Source organism: Chaetura pelagica, unplaced genomic scaffold (genome assembly GCF_000747805.2).
Source record: "Chaetura pelagica isolate M959 unplaced genomic scaffold, ChaPel_1.0 scaffold139, whole genome shotgun sequence".
Classification (NCBI taxonomy): Eukaryota; Metazoa; Chordata; class Aves; order Apodiformes; family Apodidae; genus Chaetura; species Chaetura pelagica.
In genome coordinates this window covers 6,792,994-6,811,311 of record NW_009970717.1, presented here as the reverse complement: position 1 = coordinate 6,811,311, position 18,318 = coordinate 6,792,994, and the positions used below count along the sequence as shown (strand labels likewise).

Below are 18,318 nucleotides of genomic sequence, written 5' to 3'. Positions count from 1 at the left end.
GCAGGAATGATCTTCTCTGATATTTCTATGGGTATTATTCAGTTTGAACAGAGGAAATCATGTTGGAAGCTACAGCTTTGCTAGACAACAGAAGAACTGCCTTTAAGCATTAATGATAAGCAGACTAATATATTTCCCATCATATGAGTAAATAAAGATTTTCAATATGGTTGAATAGAAAAGTCTTTGTTAAAATCCACAGAATAAAAAAAGCACCCAGATGCAGACAGACAAAGCCCTGATCTTGAAGCAGCCCAAGCTCTGAAACATGCAATCTATCACATTAGACAGAAGAGGTCAGCCATTAATTAACATCAAAATTAAAGCTCTTCAAGTAAGGGTCAAAACTTGCTTTGTTTTGACATTTAAATCACTGGCAATGTATTCCCCAGTTTAGCATTCACAACACATCACCTAATGCCTTTATGTTAATTGCCTCAATTTTTCAAGTGCACTATTTGATTCATTGTCAATTAAAAATACCCCCAAAAGCCAAGACTCATGTATGTTAAGTACAAATATGATTAATTGAACACAATTACATTTCCACATTTGATGAGTCTGATTAGGAGCTTTCTATCAGCCTGGCATGACAGAGCATTGTCACTACAAGTGATCTGTCAGCCTTGCCAAAGACAAGCTTGCTGATGGGGAAGTATTTCATGGAGAAATATTTCAGACAAGTGTAAAACCTGTCATTAAATGTTGGCAATTAACAGCTTATCAAGACTGTAGCAACCTTTATCTGATTGCAGAAGATGGTCCTAGGTCCAAACTGAAAAAAGGTATCAGGAAGGAAGATTCAATAATGCCAATGCTTGTTAAAAAAATAAATCCATGGACAAACCCTCTAGTATTTCCAGGAAGTGACCCTATAAATCCTCCACCCACTATATCAAGGGAACATCTGGTTTAAGAAAACTGCATCCAGGAAGAAGTGGACAGACTCAAATTAGGAGAGCAATCCTCAATTCTGTTTGCAGTCATAGAAAACAAATAATGAGATAAAAGGATCTGATAAGAAAAAAAAGTCAAAATTAGGAAAAATTAACAAAATTAGGATAATAAAATAGATCCAGTCTGGAGGTTACTGTTAAGTCTGATGCAGTGGTAACCCCCCCCCCCAAAAAAAAAAAGCAGTTCAGTATGATCAGAATGACACAGAAGCTAAGAAATAGCAACAGAATTGCAGTGACACTAACAGGGAGGAGGGTGTGCACACACTTCCAGACTGATGCAATTAGTATGGCCAGGCTTTGAAGATGAAATATACAACTCTGTACCCTTAGTATGGGCTTCTCTTCCTTCTTCTCATGAGTAAATGTAAAATATAATTATTTCTATATGTAGAGTAATAAATAGATAAAAGCCAGCCATAACCTATATTTAATTACAAGGGAGATACTAGCAATGAGATGTACAGTGGGTCCGTGTTTAAATTGAAAAATAAGACAAGACTGTTTTATTGCACTTCAGAAAAAAATTAAGGAGCTCCTTGGCTTACAGAGAACTACAAAAGCAATCACTACTACAAGCCTCCTTTGCATATTTGCTCTATTAATTTACATAGCCCTGGTAAGCCTCACATTGCAATGCAACTGCTAAATTCCACTGCTCTTGGGCAACAGGCATAAAAAGATGCAAGAACGTGCGAAGTATATTCAAACAGAAAATTAAAAATATCAATTCTAGTGACAGATACAATGAAGAAACTGCAAAGGTTTAACACTCTGCATGAAGGACATACTGTTTACAAGTGATAGAATTAACCAGAGTCGCGCATTGACACTCTGCTTTCATCAAACATTATATATTAGGCCAATTTAGCATCTCCTGATTAAAATAATTTGATTCTGAAGATTGTTTCCAGGCATTTCTAAGTCTCTTCCTGCTCTTTCCTTCTCCTTGCATTAATGATGCTGTCTTAATAATTGCGTTAGTTTCACACCAGTGCAATTTGCTGGGTGACCACAGGGCAGCCCAGTTGACTTTGGCTTAACCAACTCATCCTCTAGGCATTTGGAAAGACAACCACAAATCAGATCTGGTCAGACTTGCTACAGCCTCAAAGTTCAGAAGCAGCCAAAGAATACAGCAAAAGTTATTTTTATTCAGCTTAACACTAACTTGTTCATATTGCTTTCCATTAGGAATGTCTTCAACTTTGCCTGCTTATTCAATCTGTTATACTTCCTATACTCTGTGAATGTTTCCTTTTAACCATGTAGGAATGTGTTCATCAACTCTTTAATAAAAGAATTTAAAAGGAAAAAAATTGCCTTAAAAAATTAGGAGTTTGAAATCTCTGAATAACATTACTACTTATTATCTACATTTCCTCTGAAAATGTGACTCAGACTAAGCAACTTATCAAAATCATTAGACTAAAAATGTTATCCTAAAAGTTTTTTTCAGCATCTGTTAAAAGCTGAATGACTCCAGTTGAGAAGTCATTGAAGTGAGAGTCACTTCAGTAGACTCTGGCAACTAATTTTGCAATTTCAGTTTGAAAAGTTAGTGCTATTTTAAAACAAGTGTGCACAGATATTAAACCCTCACCCAAACATACATATATACAGTGGAAATACATCAACATGTGCAAAATACCTGGAGGGAGCAGAGATGGGAAATGTATGTATTTAATGAATAGCTTGCTTTGCATTTTTTTGTCTCTCCAAACTATCCCCATGTATCACACTGTAGGATCTAAATATTGCATAGAGATGTCAAGCACTACTGTCTCATGCAGCATATCTGGAAAAATTCCTGGTTCAACAGCAAGCAACCAAGCATGAAGAAGGAACTATCAGTAAAATGTTTCACAAGTAAAAATGGCACATCTAGAAGTTAGGAAAATGGCAGCACTTAGCATTTTTTATTATTTTCTTTTAAGTCTTCAAAATCCTTAACTGTTGGATAAAGTACTATCTTAGTTTGACAGTCTTGAAGTCCCAAAGGCACAGAACTGAATGTACAGATTGTAACACTTGCTTACTAAAGTGCACTAACACCAGAACTCAAAGTCAGTTAAATCTCTTTCAGTTTAATGCTTTCAATATTACAGTGCCAGATTGGGTTTTATAATGTGACACCTGGTCATTGGAATATTACTGAATATCTCAGTGGTGTGACATTTAGTAACTATCAGCAACAGCAAAAAAATCACAAGCTTCATCCAGTCTCCTCTGAACTTCATGTAAAACTTGGGCTTGTACCAGCTTTGAATGAAACTTCTAGGACATAAGCCTCTACATCTGAGTTGCAGAGATAAATGATCAATGAAATCCTGATGGAAATCAAGGCTTGCTTAAGATTCTAAGGAGCAAGTGGATGATTTCAAGTTTCCACAATGTTCATATTGTCCTAAATGATTCTCTATAGTATCTTGCTATCTGTAGTACATGGAACAGAGTAGTCAGAGTTATTGGATTAATCCAAGGAAACCTAAAATCGTGGCAATATTCAAAATCTTATATACAAAGAAAAGCTTTCTGATAAATGGAAGAAGTGATATGAATATATAAGCAATTCTGATTTTTGTATAATAATATATAAAGATAACATACGGTTCAGAACTCTCTGGTCCTCTGTGAATTCAAGTGGCTGCTCAATATAAAAAACCTTTTGCTGGAAACCAGGGACACATTCTAAACCTTCTGCACATGAAAGCAGCAGAACCTGAGGAAAAATAAAGAAAAGGACTTTTAACATCTACTCATTCAACAGTCATCATAGCTTCTGGGAATGATACTGGGTTTAGGCTCAGCAGTCGTAAAACAAAATATCCATCCCACCCAACTTCCCCTTCAAATGTTTCTAAGCTCTTCTTGTAAGTTTGTTGCTTTTACATCTACAGACTGATAATGGAAATCATAAAACAGTAGGTTTTGTGGTTCAGTTCAGGTTACAATAAAAGATATTAGTGGTCTTTGTGAAAACATAGAATATAATACCACTCCTAAAACCACAGGTGAATAACTAGGCTTAAATATATGCTTAAATTAAGCACTTTTAAGTTGATGTAAATAGTTGATAAATTAGCGTCTGCAACCCTAGTTTCAGAAGCTTGATCACTAAGTTACAGAAGGAATTACTTATTCAAGGGTGAAGTTTCACAACACAGCCTTCCTTTATAAAAACTTCTTTGCTAAAAAATGCCAACGGTTGCCTTTCCCCCACCCTCTCTGAGCCACTGTTTGTTCATCTTCCTTGTAATGAAAAGCTTGTTTACACCCAGGAAAGACAGAAAATGAATTACGAGCATCATAGTAGAGGTGGATCTGAAGGCAAAAGTTGAATGCATTTTATGGTCACCAAATTCCCAGTCAATACAAGAGCACCTCAAAGGTAGAAGCTTAAAAGCAAAATAAAATTGGTTGGAAATAAGTATGATGTTAATCTCAGTCTCTGAAAATGTTTTTTTCTACCCCTGAATAGAGACAACCTGAGAGGCTATTTTTCTTGGCAGTTTTTAAATGAGAGCGTGAAGGTAAGCATGTCAGAGAAAAAAAGCAGGAGGAAAAAAATTACTAAAAAGTTTAAAAGGTTAAAGAGGGAGGCAGAAGGAGGCAATTTTAAGAGTAGGAAAAGCCAAATATGTATTTTTTCAACCTATATATGTGTAACCACATTTTCAAAAGTATTTTCTGCTTCAGAACCTCCAAAAGTGTTTTGCAAAACCTGACTTTCAGCTGGCATACAGAATATTCTGATCCCAAAATTGTTATGGCCAATCTGCTGCTTATTGGGTAGCCAAAGAAAAATTAAGGGGAGAGGGCACACATAGTGGCTAAGAAGAAAACTGTCACAGTAGTTCTGAACATTAGTTCGAAAATTCAAGAGGCCCTGTACAAATGGATTTATTTACTCAATATCTCCTCAACACATGATTACAAGTTCTCAAATACAGTTCTCCAGTGGTAAAGTGAGGACAATGTCTCCCCCCTACCAAACAGGTGACTGCTGAAGGCTCCTTTCCCCCTCACCAGTTCAGGTGACAAACTGCCCTCTCACTTCTCCCAACCCAATATCAGCACCTCACTCATTTCTCAGTTCTACCTCCACCACATCACCATCTAGGTATGCTGATCTTGATTCTATGGAGAGATTCTGCAAAAATGGAACATCTTCATATTTCCCTCTTAGCAACCACTCCTAGTCTATTTACTAAATCAGAGCAGTACATTATCTCCTCTCCCTTCATGCACTTCACACTTCCTCTAAGTTTTATGTGATCCCATTTATAAAAATGAAAGTCAGCAATACCCCACCTGGTCTGCATTAGTTGTTCTTATTGAAACCAACTGCTGGACCATTTTTTTCATGCCACTGACACCTGCTGTAGAATCTTGGCTAGAATTGTTAGCAGACCAAATAGCCAGAAAATTTCATGACAATTAAGCTGGTGGTAATCAGATGCAGTAGATGGAGGCCTTTGCCTTCCATTCTGACCTTCTCTATGTTTGTCCCCTTTGAAGGATTAATCAAGAAAGAAGGAAAAGACTACGTAAGGTTCAATGCACTACTTTTCTTGTGTATATCCACATAACTGCTGCCTTTCCTACCAATGCCTACAAACACAGCCTCATTCAATTACTGACCCAGATACACTGGCTTTATATGTGATTGTGCACTCTATAGGGGTAGAGAATTGAAGACTAAAGAAGATACATCCAAGTATGAGGTAACTGTAAATGTAAACTTGCATACTCAGAGCCTGCCCTCAAAAATGTGCATAAAACTTGATTACTAATTATAAAAATGAATAGCATGATACACATTTGAATGATTACATGTACAGAAAGGCAGAGGTGCATTTTCTGCACACCTTTTCTGTGTGCACAGGTGCATCATTAAAGTACCTTTCTGACTCATGGGGTGACTGAATGAATACACATTAAATTGTAATCACAGCAGAAGGAAAATCTTCTGATCTCAAGATGCAAGCAACAACTGAGGCAGAGTTATATAACAAGCCCACATCAGAAAAAAAGCCCAAGCAATATATGCTGAAATGTAAGTACAAACAACTCTTCTAAAAGATTAACACAACAAGTAAGAGGTAAATCATGTTCTGATCTCCCAGCTACTGACATCTTGCAGTTGAAACTCTTGTCTTAAGGAGCTATAAATAAAAGCCTCCTTTGGACATCAACTATGTCAGTACTTAAAGTAGACATATTCCCTTCTTGATCAGATTGTGACAGTATAAATTGACTTTGAAATCTGGGCAATCTAAATAGGTCAGGAGTTAAACTTCTGTATGCCTGGTACAGAAGCCTCACATAATACAGATGTAGCAAATAGAAAGTGACCTTTACTCTCTTTGAAATAATTACAAGACTCAGACTTGGCCTTGCTGTGAAATGGAACATTTTCTTCTACTTGTGCAATTCCAGGCAATTTCTTCTTCTCAACATGTCAGACAAGGTGTTAAATCTATCATCACATTGAGAGATTTTAATTAATTTTCTTTTGTAAGCACAATTATTCTTTTATTTTTCTCAAAGAAACTTCTTCTGTTGAACTGTCTCATTAAAATAATTTCTTTTGAGGCTCTTCACTTTGGGAAGAACTATAACTTGAAAAAATAAGCCAAAGAGATTTGTGTCAGAGACAAAAAAATACATTCTGAATTTAAGCATCATGTAGATTTCACATTTTTAGACATAAAATGTTTTATGAGCTGGTAGTTGCCTAAAGAAAGACCTCAGCTAAATACACTAAAAATATGTTTAAATGTCATACGTAGAATTCAGAATATATAAATATTGTTCACAGAGTTAGTCAAGTACTGGGCAATTAGTACAAAATAATCCTTTACCCATCACTAGAAAAAAGCCACATCCTTGAGGGAATGGCAATTTTGCAGCAAACATCATTTGCTCAGGAAAGTCTGAAGGGGTAGAAGTCTGAAAAGCAAACCGAGGAGTCATGGCTACACAGACCTACAGATACTATATTCACTGACAAGCAGTATCAAAGTTTTTCATGACTTACTGCTTTTCAGAAATGTACAGAGAGAAGATTCATTTTTAATATCCTGACAATTTGTCTTTCTGAATTTATTACCAGCCACTATAAGAAAATGTCACTGTTTCAGATAAATCCTGTGCAAGTTTGGTCACTGGGCTAGAGCTCTAGTTCTGATGAGGCAGCAAGCCAAGGAAACCTTTTTTCTTATTTTTTTCACTAATAAACCAGCTGGTGACCTTGCCTGACCTCAACATTTGCACTGAAAGCTGCTCACATAGCACATGGGGTGGAAAGCAGAAGAGGATGGCAATTTCATAGCATACTACATAGGAAATTAATAAAGCCCTTGATGTTAAAGTACCTTTGGGTATTGCATCTCAAAAATCAAGGTTCCTCTACCTCCTCTGCTGGTGACTGAAAGTTACTCTGAAATTACTTTCCTGAGAAATTTAAAATCTCTCCTTTTTGAGTCACCCACAGTTTCAGCACATGAAACAACTCCATTCAGGTTTGATTGGCTACATCCTCACTCCGGAAATTAATTTTCTCACCTTTTACTGTAAACATGCTCATGTCTTCATTAACCCTACCTGTATGAGATCAACTTTCTATTACAAAAATGTAAGCTCCAGATTATTAATTGCATTTCATACACATTCTTGTGGTGTGAAATTCATCCTTGGCTTTATTTAAATAGAGATGTAAATGCAGGCACATGTAAAAACCACCTGCCCAGGCATGAATTTTACACACAACAAATGGAAACAAATATTTTATAGGGTAGCATTCTGTAGGACCATGTTCTGCCTTTGACTTCAGGAGAGTCATCTGAAATGCAAACCAACAAAAAAACAAGCAAACACAAAAAATATCTAAAAGAGGAACTTTTTTAATAACAGCAATAATCTCAAAAGTTCAAAAACTGTGAGTCACTTCCTGAGGGTTTTGTTGAGGTTTTCTTGTTTGTTTGCAGATTTTGGTTTAGGGGTTTTTTTGGAAGTATGGTTTTGGGGTTTCTTTTTTAGTCATTTGACTCACTTACTTGGAAGTGAGTATTGAAAATTTATGCTTCTGAGCTGGAAGCATGAGAATTAGAAATTTACTTCTTGCATATGAAAACTTCAGATTTTCATGTAAAATATGGTGATCCTAAAAGCTGAGAACTGAGAAGAAAGAAGAATAATAAGAACTACCAACCATTGCTTCAATTGCACATGACTAAATATTTTCATTATGCAGATCAAGACCCTTGAATCTTAAAACTCCTTCAATCTTCAGGTGCTGCAACAGCAGACCCACAAAAAATGGAGAGGAAGCCATCAGAGAAGACAAACAAGTAACGAGCAGCACAGTCACAAAGTTTTGCAGAGAGATGATGAATTCTTGCCTTTGCTGAAGTTAATAAGAACTATTCACTGATTTTAGGGGTTTTTTACTCAAAATTTAAATGAGGGAGTTATTTAAATGAAATTAGCAGAGGGATACTTGGAATAAAGAGAGCACTGCTGTAAGTAAGGTTCTGATTCTGCATTATGCAGACTCCAATTAGAATGTCAGCAGGTCCTAAGGCAATTGTTTCATCAAATCACATGCAGACTGGACATTAAGTTCTCCTCAGATTCTGTATTTTTAACATCAATTGGAATGAGGAAAGAAACCCGCAAAAGCCTGAATAATTTATCCTCTGATTGGCAAAATTAACAAAGGTATTTTAACATTGCGTAAAGGTATCTTGAATTATTTATGTCAAAGTGACTAAATGAAATTAAACGGTTATTTTGCATTGATTTGATTTCTAGAGCACTATTATTTAGTGAGTCTTTTTATTCAATAATTTCATTTTGGAGGGAAAGTTTTCACTGTTTTAGACTTTAACCTCTCTTCTCTTTATCAGGAAAGAGGTTCAGAAAATGAATATCCACAATCTCTATAGCTCTACCTCTAAATCCGATAGTGAATTCAAGTCATTTTTGTAAGAAATGCTATTAAGATTTGGCACTAAGATTCTTCAAAGATGATAAATATTCTTTTAAAGGGTCTACATATCCATTTACTGCGTAGCTCTGTCCTAAGAGTGAAAGTCACACTTGGAGTAGTGAAGGGTGGGCTATGAAAATGCAAATTAGAATTACTTTATTGGCTCAAATGAATTCAGTTCTCTCATCTGAGTGGTGTGACTGCAATAGGCATCCATTAAGTTGAAAAAAAAAATAAATTACAAACTCTTTTGTGAGACTATGTAGCACAAGAACATTTTTATGACCACTTTCCTTGTGAATGTATGTTTATTATAAGAGCTTTATCACATATTCAGTAAAAAGTGTACATCTTCCATGACATTGGAAATCTTTTCAAGTTATTCAAGAAGCAATTTACCAGCCCTAGTGTCTGAACAGCCAGTTACTTTCCTTCTGAATTTCAAGATGTCTGGAAGAGACCCTCATCAGGTTGTTCAGGTATGAGCCCAGGGTCTGTCCAGAGGCAAAGAAACTCCAGAGCTCCCATTGCTTAAGGTCAAGAAAGAGAATATGAGAAGGATACTAGAGAGTATGTGAGCATTTCCGTGGCTACACAGGAAAGTGGAGCTACTGTTGGGTCTAAGAGTAACATGGTCAGCACTTAATTTGGTTAAGCTGCCAGGAAACCACACTCTCAAATTGAATTTATGTATATATACATAATGAACTCTCACTGACACATCTTCCATGCATTAGAGACTTGAGCTAGCTTAGAGTTCCCTTGACTTGGGAGCCCAGAAAAGCTTTAAATAGCCATGGAAAGAACCACCTCTGCTGTCACAAGCAGGCACAACATGCAGCCTTCTGGCCAGATCACTTGATCCTAAACACAGATAATTCCTCCCTGCATCCCACAATTCTGGACTCTTATTCTGATGGTCATTTCATCGCTGCCAGAACAAATTTGCTCTTGATCAATTTACAGCCATTTATTCTCATACAAATCTTGTCTCGTGCACTACTAACCTTTCTCCTCTCTAACTCTTCCATTTGTTGGCCTACACAAACCAAATACTTTCAGTCTCCTCCTATAAGGATGCGACTCCTTCAATTGTTTCAGTAAGCTTTCATTGTGCCTGCTTAAGTCTGCACATGTGCAAAATACACGAAGAAATCCAGATAAGTATTCTCCGAGGTCTCACAAGTGATATCAATATCATCTGAAGGCCAAAATATGTCACCTAATGCTTCCTAAAATTCCACTTTTCCTTTTTTAAGTCTTGTCATACTGACAGATAACAACCATTCAAAAATTAACTAACACACAAAGAGCTGACAAATTTCACATCCATGGAGGTACTGCCTCCATCCAGCTACAACAGTGCTAAGCAGCTTTTGCAAACAGTCAGGATTAATCTGTATGAAATACAAACACAGATGCAAAGCCTCATGCATTGCTAAATCTATGCTCTTTCTGAATGGATGGGAATCAGCTCTGCTCACAAGTAGCAGGCATCTTACGGTGTAAAGCTCAAGCTTAACCTTCCCTCTCAATAGAGCTTATTAGCTGAGACTCAGGATTTGGAGACAGATGATGGCTCCAAGGCTCAAGGTAGCTTGTACCCATACAGCTGAGAGCACAGGATCAACTTACACTTTCATCTATGTAGATGTATCTGAGCACGGTTCAGATTTTTGTAAACCAGGCATTAACTGTCATCCTGGTTCATTAAAGATTTTAATGATTAATAACAGAGGCCAAAGTGTGTTACTTGTGCTCAAAGTAAGCAATATTTTAAGTTACTCAACTATTTAACAAGTAAATACCTACCCATCATGATTAATAGCACTATTTAACATACAAGACTGCTTAGACAAAAGGATGGTTTGGCCTCCAAGGTTATTTTTTGTTTATTTTTATGCATTAGGAAAAAAGCAATCATATTTTGCTGAAACCCATACACCACTGGAATGAGATTATAACTGGTTAGCCTATTTAGAGAAGCTGTATAATAAATTCATTTTACAAGGTACAGAATAATGCAAATGAGCCATTCAATAGCACTCCTGTACCAGTGAAAGACACATAAAGAAGAAACATTTAAAGTCAGAATTCTGATCTGGTTATGCTGCAAGGTATGGAATTACTGAAACCTAAACTACACTGCAACAATAACCTGTTCAAAGATCTGCTTATCCCAAACATTTTAGTTATTTATTGCCTAATGAAATGAACAGGTTGACCCTATTTCCCAATACTAACGTCTTCATGAAATGCTCAGATGAATGAAAATATGGATCTCGGGTTTAAAAAAATAAAGAAACTAAGAATTGTTTGAACATATTTACAACCCTTCCCATTCAGTTGCACAGGACAAAGTCATTATTCCACACAGGAAAATACTGATGTGGCAAAAGCTGTTAGAGAAAAAATTAAAATCATATTTCTTACAGCAGATAGTGGGTTTTGGATAGGACAGCTGGAAACTGTAAGGAATATGATACATGTTTAATTTCCCAATAATGTGATCATTATCCAAAAAAAAAGTGCAACCTTCCACCTATCATGTTCTTTATATTCCACAAAGTTACAGTATAAAGCAATTATTGCTGCCCCACAAAACTGAACTTGGTGTAACACTGAACATCTGTCTTCTGTGCGGGAAAGCCAAAACTGAAAATGAGCTTGCTGAAAACAATCTTTCAAAGAATAGTATGGTTTTGAGTATTAGACATACACACAGTGCTATCACTTTGAAACATTCCAAAAACAGGAAGCAAACCCCAGAACTCATAGAAGTATAAGGACAAGTGAAAACGTCTGGTTTTCAACTTCAAGAAAATATTTGTTGAGCATTTTCTGAACTTCTTCTAAACAGTCACAACTGCAGTGTTTTCAAAAAATACTTTCAATTAAAATACCTCCATTCCAGCAAGGGTATGGGAGGAAAAAAACAGCCTAACATCCAAAGACTCAAAAATTGAGAAATTGCTGCAAGGCAAGAAGGCCAATGCAAACCTGTCTACCAATTTTTATATGTTTTTATTTGACTTCCACAGGAAAAGGACAATATATTCTGTGGAATAAGTTGTACTTAGAGTTTTAAGGGCAAAACAATAACTGATTAATTTTGAAATAGCTATAATAGGGGAATAAAAATACTTTAATGAAACAGAAAAATGCATGCAATATATGCAGGTATTCCTATAATGCACATATATTTAAATATATGTACATCTTTAATTCTTTTGAGACTGTTTGATAGATGCAGAGGATTTATCTTATAATTCAAAATTATTTTAGCCTAGAATCACATTCCAAAACTGATAATTAAAATTTACACACTTCTACCATTTCTTGTTCAATTATGGTTTTCATGTGATTTCACCTTATTACAAATAGTAAGATAAAGTTAATGCTTGTAGACTAGTTACCATACATACTTTTAATTCAGTTAACTGATATGACACAAGTTGTAGTATCTCTGATCATTTTACCAGTGAACAGTTTGCATAATTTTTTTGTTATTATTTTTTTACAATAGGCAGTAATTTTCAAACAGAAAAGGATTTTTAAAAAGACTCAGGTCTTTTTGGAAGCCACCACTTGGGGAGTTTGTTTCATGAATTGCAAGAGCACAGTCAGAAATTTAAAAGAACTTGTATTAACTCTTCTGAGTTTGGGGAAAACATGCCCCAGGGGAAAGACAGCAAGTAGCTGAACATTTTTGAGCACATCACAATAAAGCAAAATCTTTAAAGCTTACAGGCTCCCTTGTGTTAACAGTGACATTACATCAAGAATGACCTTTCCAAAGAAATAAAACCCATTAATGCTCAGAACATGGTAACTATTAAAGATCAACATTTAGTAGTCAAATTGGGGGAACGGGGGAGGAAATCAGTCTGGTAAATTAATTAAAACATAAATAACATTAAACCAAGACCTTGGACTATAACCCTCTCCCTTATAATTGCTTGCCATTTCAAAGCTGAATAAAATGCTTTCTGTAAAGGATACAGCTATTGACCCCATATGTATTAAAGAGTCAAAGAAAGTCTTGACACGTTGGGAATGAGAGCTCATGAGCACTGAAGAACAGCTTAACAACACCCTATTGAATACCTATTTCTAATTTCTTTACTGTGGACCTTTTATCAACCTTTAAGGCATGATGTTGCTGGGAAATATTGCAAGTTAATAGTTAAATATTTGGGGGCTCTTTTTTGGCTGGTTGTGCAAACAATGATCACAGAAAGTATTGAAAAAAATATTTGTACCCATGAGAATATGATAATTCTGGGGTTTTTTCTTACAAGATGGGACAGCCTCAGTTTTGAGGCATAAGAATACACACCTGATTGTGCCCCACAAACTCCACCATAAAATCTCTACAATAAACTAATACTTGCTTTTGAAATCCATGCTTTAAACCAAGTTATGTTTATACAATGCTTAAGAAACTCACTATGTTATTGTATCCTCCTCACTTAACATTGTGGACAGTATTTTTAGTACATTTTAGTTCTACAATTATCTCTGTTCACCAAGTCAATGAGATTCAATAAGCAACAGACACAAGCAATAGACATAAAAAACATGAAAGGTGGTGAAAAATATTAATCTCTGCCTTGGATCTTCCTTTTCCAACCTCTACCTACATCTAAACATGGATATGATCACTGAAGTAATTGAGAGAGGTCAGAGTTACAGCTTGGTTTGACAGTCCTGTGCACAAAGCATGTAAGGACACACTTTTGCATCAGTGTAGACTGATAAGGTAAAAAGGTCTCACACAACTCAGGTTCAGGGCATCTACTTCTTAGCAGAGAGACAGGTGAAAGCAGTATTCTACTGTTTCTTTATAAGGTTATATTTTATTTTTATTTTGTCTGAGCAAGACATAAAAACTGAGAATTCCTCCACTAGATTTGGTAGGAATATCCTACCATTAGTATTTGGAATAGGGGTTAATTTAATTGCTCACAGTTCATTCTGACAGATTAAATCTGAGATGTACACAAAAATAAGAAATGTAAAGAAAAAAATTAAGCATCCATTCACATAGAGACCCTTTTCCTTGTAGATAACAATTTAAATCAACTGGAGCACTTGAGATTTGTCTGGAGCAACTGGGGTCCTGTGTTTGCACAGTGTAAAGCAAGATAAAGTTATTCAACTGCTTCAATTTTTTTATAGGTACTCTTATTTGAAAATTATTTGTGTTCTGATCATGCCCAGCATTGAACAATTTCGAATTATTTAAGTGCATTTTCTTAATCATGTTTGGGACTGAACCCTGGGAGGCTATAACAAACTATCAGACACTGCAAATTATACAAGCTTTTCATACTTTCACTTCCCAATTAAGAATCAGTTTGTGAGGGTGAAAATCATAAAGCATCATACAAAATAATCAAATCCAAACCCTCATTTTCTTTTTAAAATATTGTAAGAGACCCTTTTTCCCCATAATTGAATTCCCATGTCCTTCTACATACTAGGAAGCATGAGTGTTTCTCAAGCTACATGATTCTGCTCCAGTAAATTGAAATCATTTCAAAGGGGAAGAACAGAGTCAAAAAGAAGTTTCCCAGTTCCATGATAAATTAGAAGAGTTTATTGCCACTATATTTGGCTTCTCAAACTTCATGCCAAGCAAGCACTGAAGTCCTCTGCAGAGTGGATACTGTGTGCTCAACAGCTTCTGGTTCAAGTTTACAGTAGTTATTAAGTGTATAAAATAGGAAATTCAGGTTGGACTTCAGGGACATCTTTCTTGATTTAACAGGACTGAGAGACAGAAACCTACTTTTTTTTTTTTTTAAGAAATTTGATTAGTGGAGTTATTCTCAATAGTCAAGAACATGTTCCTCTGCTATTAAGCATTTCTGTATGAAAGGAGAGGAAATTGAGGTGTGACATCTGAAAATAGCACTGAAGAGGAACACATGGAGAACTGGGAAACACAACTGACAGGTCACATTATTAGTAAATCCTCCTCTTCATTCTTACCTGGTATCCTTCATCAATACTCTGCCAATCCACTTCCATTTACTACCAAACAAAATCCCAATGCAAATACTTTTGTACTTTCCATTGAGATATTCAAATATAAATATTAACTAACCTCTTGATTTAAAATGTTTCATCCTCAAAAGAGAAAAATACCTACTACTTTCTTCAAAAGGCTTGTCTTGATATTTCACCTCTTGCCTTAACACAAACAAGAGACAACAGCATAATTTCTCACCAAGAAAAACAACCCAGTGTTCCTCTGCACAGTAATTTGAAAAGATAGTAGTTAGTCCCTAAAGATATTGATGTGCCTTACTAATCATAGGTTTTTAATTGTCTCTCTCATTACAATTAGTGAATAAACACTGACATCCTCAACTGCACGACACAGAGCTCCCCCTTACCCATTTAATCACGTTCGCTGCACCTATTCCCTAGACTGAGGTTTCAGAGTTCCTAGCTTCTGTAAATCCTTGGCATTACATCTTTTGATTCAGAAACAAAAATATTAACATACCTTATAATTTAAAAACATGTTCTGGGTTCAGGAAGGACTGTGTTTTCCTCTCCCAACAGAGCTACTGCATTCCATGTACAGAATTAAATCACAAGGCATCACTAGACTCATCTGAAATATTTTGCTTAAGTTAAACCTCATTTTACAATAATTAAAGAAGCTGTGAGAAAACATAATTAAAATAAATATAAAAAATATTAAACAGTAATGTTCTATTATTGAGAAGCAGCTCTTAACAGTACGATTTTTTCTTGCAGAAACAAGATTACAAACTGAGCCCAAAACTGAACCAGAAGATACAACAGATCAGGTCAGTTGGTGCCTCATTTTAATTTCTGAATGCTTTCAGCTGTACTTATTTTGTATTGCCATTTTAGTGAAGGGGGAAGGAGGCTCCAGACTGTGATACTAGATCTGTTTGTTAGTCCCAATGTTTCCAGTCGCTGTGAGAAGGATTTCCCTTCCTTCCCGCTCCAAGAGACAGACCACACACCTCAGGCAAACAATTTAACCTCCCTAGGTTCCCCCATCTGCAAATGAAAACAATACAGTTACCATACTTAGCAGGGAGGCTCCATGATTTACATCCATGTTTTAAAGAGATTTGAAACATTGAGTAGGAAATACTGTATAAATGCTGACAGATATTGCCTGTTTGAGGCACCACAGGGAACCATTTTGAGTATACTAGAAATAAGATAATATTAAAAACATCCAAGTCTCTAAAATACTCAGCCTGTTTTAGCTTCTTATTTTCTTGCTAAACCCTCTTCCTACATATCTGTTAAAAACTAATGATAGCAGCATCATAACTAGTCTCCTTCTCCAAGATCAATTTTAGAGCTTTCCTCTTTGAAGTCTATTTCTCTGTGGGTGGGAAAACTCTGAGACTTGGACTAACAGAAAAAAATTGTCAGAGTTGTAATGCAGGATACTGCTATTTTTCAGTTTAAAATTATTTCTGAGTTGCCCTATTAAATACAGACACACAACACAGTGCAAGACCACAGATTGATACGATGGAGAAATCTCTAAAGTAATGACTCCTAAAAAAAAAAGTATTAATCAAACATCTGCTCTTTCTACTTCTGAGTTATTTTACATAGATTCTGATGAAGCAATAAACTGTTGAAAATCATAACCCAGCTCAGCTTTCAGTTCTGTGATTTCCAGCGCTGTTTGATATTATTTCTTGCAGAAGGACAACAAGCAAACCAAGCATACTGTCTACAATTTCCAGAAGACTTGCCTTCTATACAAGATAAAATGCCACTCAATTAGAAGTCATTCCAGTAAGTTGATGCATACTACAATGTTTTCCCTTATTCGCTCATTAGCATCTTGACAACAAGAAAAGCTTCATTAGTAACTATCACAAAATCAGTATTAATGTACAAAATTGAAGAATAAAACTCTTGTAAGAAGTTTATGCTCAGTGTGATACTAGGTTTCAAATCCACCCAAACAATTTTTAAATGTTATGGTAGTGATTGACATTGTTAGAGAAAAAAAAAATAAATTGAAAAACAAAGCCACAAAACAAATGAGTTATGTTCACTTCTGCCAACAATTACTATCCCTTATTTTATCCATTGGCCACAGAAATAAAAGCCAAGTAGCAACAGGAACAAATATTATATGTAGCAGATGGAGAATTAGAAAGTGTTTGATCAGATGTCAAGGAAATCACTCATTTTATTACTTTTATTTTAAAAAAATAACTGAAATCCAGAAAAATAAACCCAGTAGATTTGGCAAGATGTAGTGGAAAAAATCCTGAAAAAGCAAGAGCTTGCTGCTATAATTTATTCTCATGTTGTGAGACAAGAAGGCACTTACAGGGCTTTAGTTTTGGGTTTTTTTAATCAGTTGGTAAAGAACTAGAGGAAGATCTTAGTGAAAATTGATCAGCCCTAGTGAGAAGCACAATGCAGAGGACTTGAAGGAGACATGAAAGTTTGGGGCACAGGGGAGGACAAAAATCTCATGCTTGCTCAAAAAATACGCAGAAGGTGCCACATAACAGGGCTGTAGAAGGCAACCCCAAAGAGCTCCTAGACAACATCTGGGACTATATGCTTTTGTATGCAACCAACACATCAGTGCTTCTTGGCACGCACTTTATTTTACTCACATAGTCCATGCTCACCAAAAGCTGTTTAGAGGGTAAAGTAAGAAGGAATAATTGTTCTTTTTTCATAGCTTGCTCTAGTCAGCTTAGAGGATGGAGAATTCTCGTGCCAACCTACAAGGGCAAAACCCTAACCCCTCATGAAATTCTCATCTGTGACAGAGCCAGAATCCCATCCCATTTACTTTTATTTAAAACCCATTCCTTTTCACTTGGCAATTTACTCCTTGTCATTAGCTAGCTTCTGTGTCCTAGATGTGGGTTTTCTCTTTTCTGGCTTTCATTTCTGCTCCCTTGCCCTACATCCCAGAGGCTGCCAGGATTATTGGGCAGTTGAAAGGGGCACATGTGCATGAATTCCCTTCACAGCTATGACAAAGACAAGAGCATCCATTTCACTGTAAGTAGTGTTTAGTTGCCAGCTATAAAAACGCAGGTGGTCTGTGTGCTTATAGCTAAGTACTTCAGAGAGGATTTCATACCAATCCATACATAATCATATTTCTAACTCCAGCTTGCAGACTATAACAAGTCTATAACTTTTGCCTCCACGATAATATTAACTACGTCTAAAACTTAGTGCAGTAACAAATTAAGACTTGAAGAGCTAGAAATTATTAGCATAGTTAATTCATAAGTAGACACCCATTTCTAACTAAGTTGAAGGATGAACAAAACAAGGGGGTAGAACTAGATTATCTTTCTGTGGTTCTATGTT

At 35.9% G+C, this 18,318-nt stretch overlaps 1 protein-coding gene across 1 annotated transcript in view; it reads right to left on the bottom strand.

Annotated features, from left to right (window-relative positions):
* The window catches only part of CDH13 (cadherin 13), a 417,908-nt gene that overhangs the window by 329,859 nt on the left and 69,731 nt on the right, over nt 1–18,318 (bottom strand). Inside the window, exon 2 of the mRNA XM_010006203.1 lies at nt 3,567–3,678. Within this exon, the coding sequence (XP_010004505.1) occupies nt 3,567–3,678 (112 nt within the window). The remainder of the gene's footprint in view (nt 1–3,566; nt 3,679–18,318) is intronic.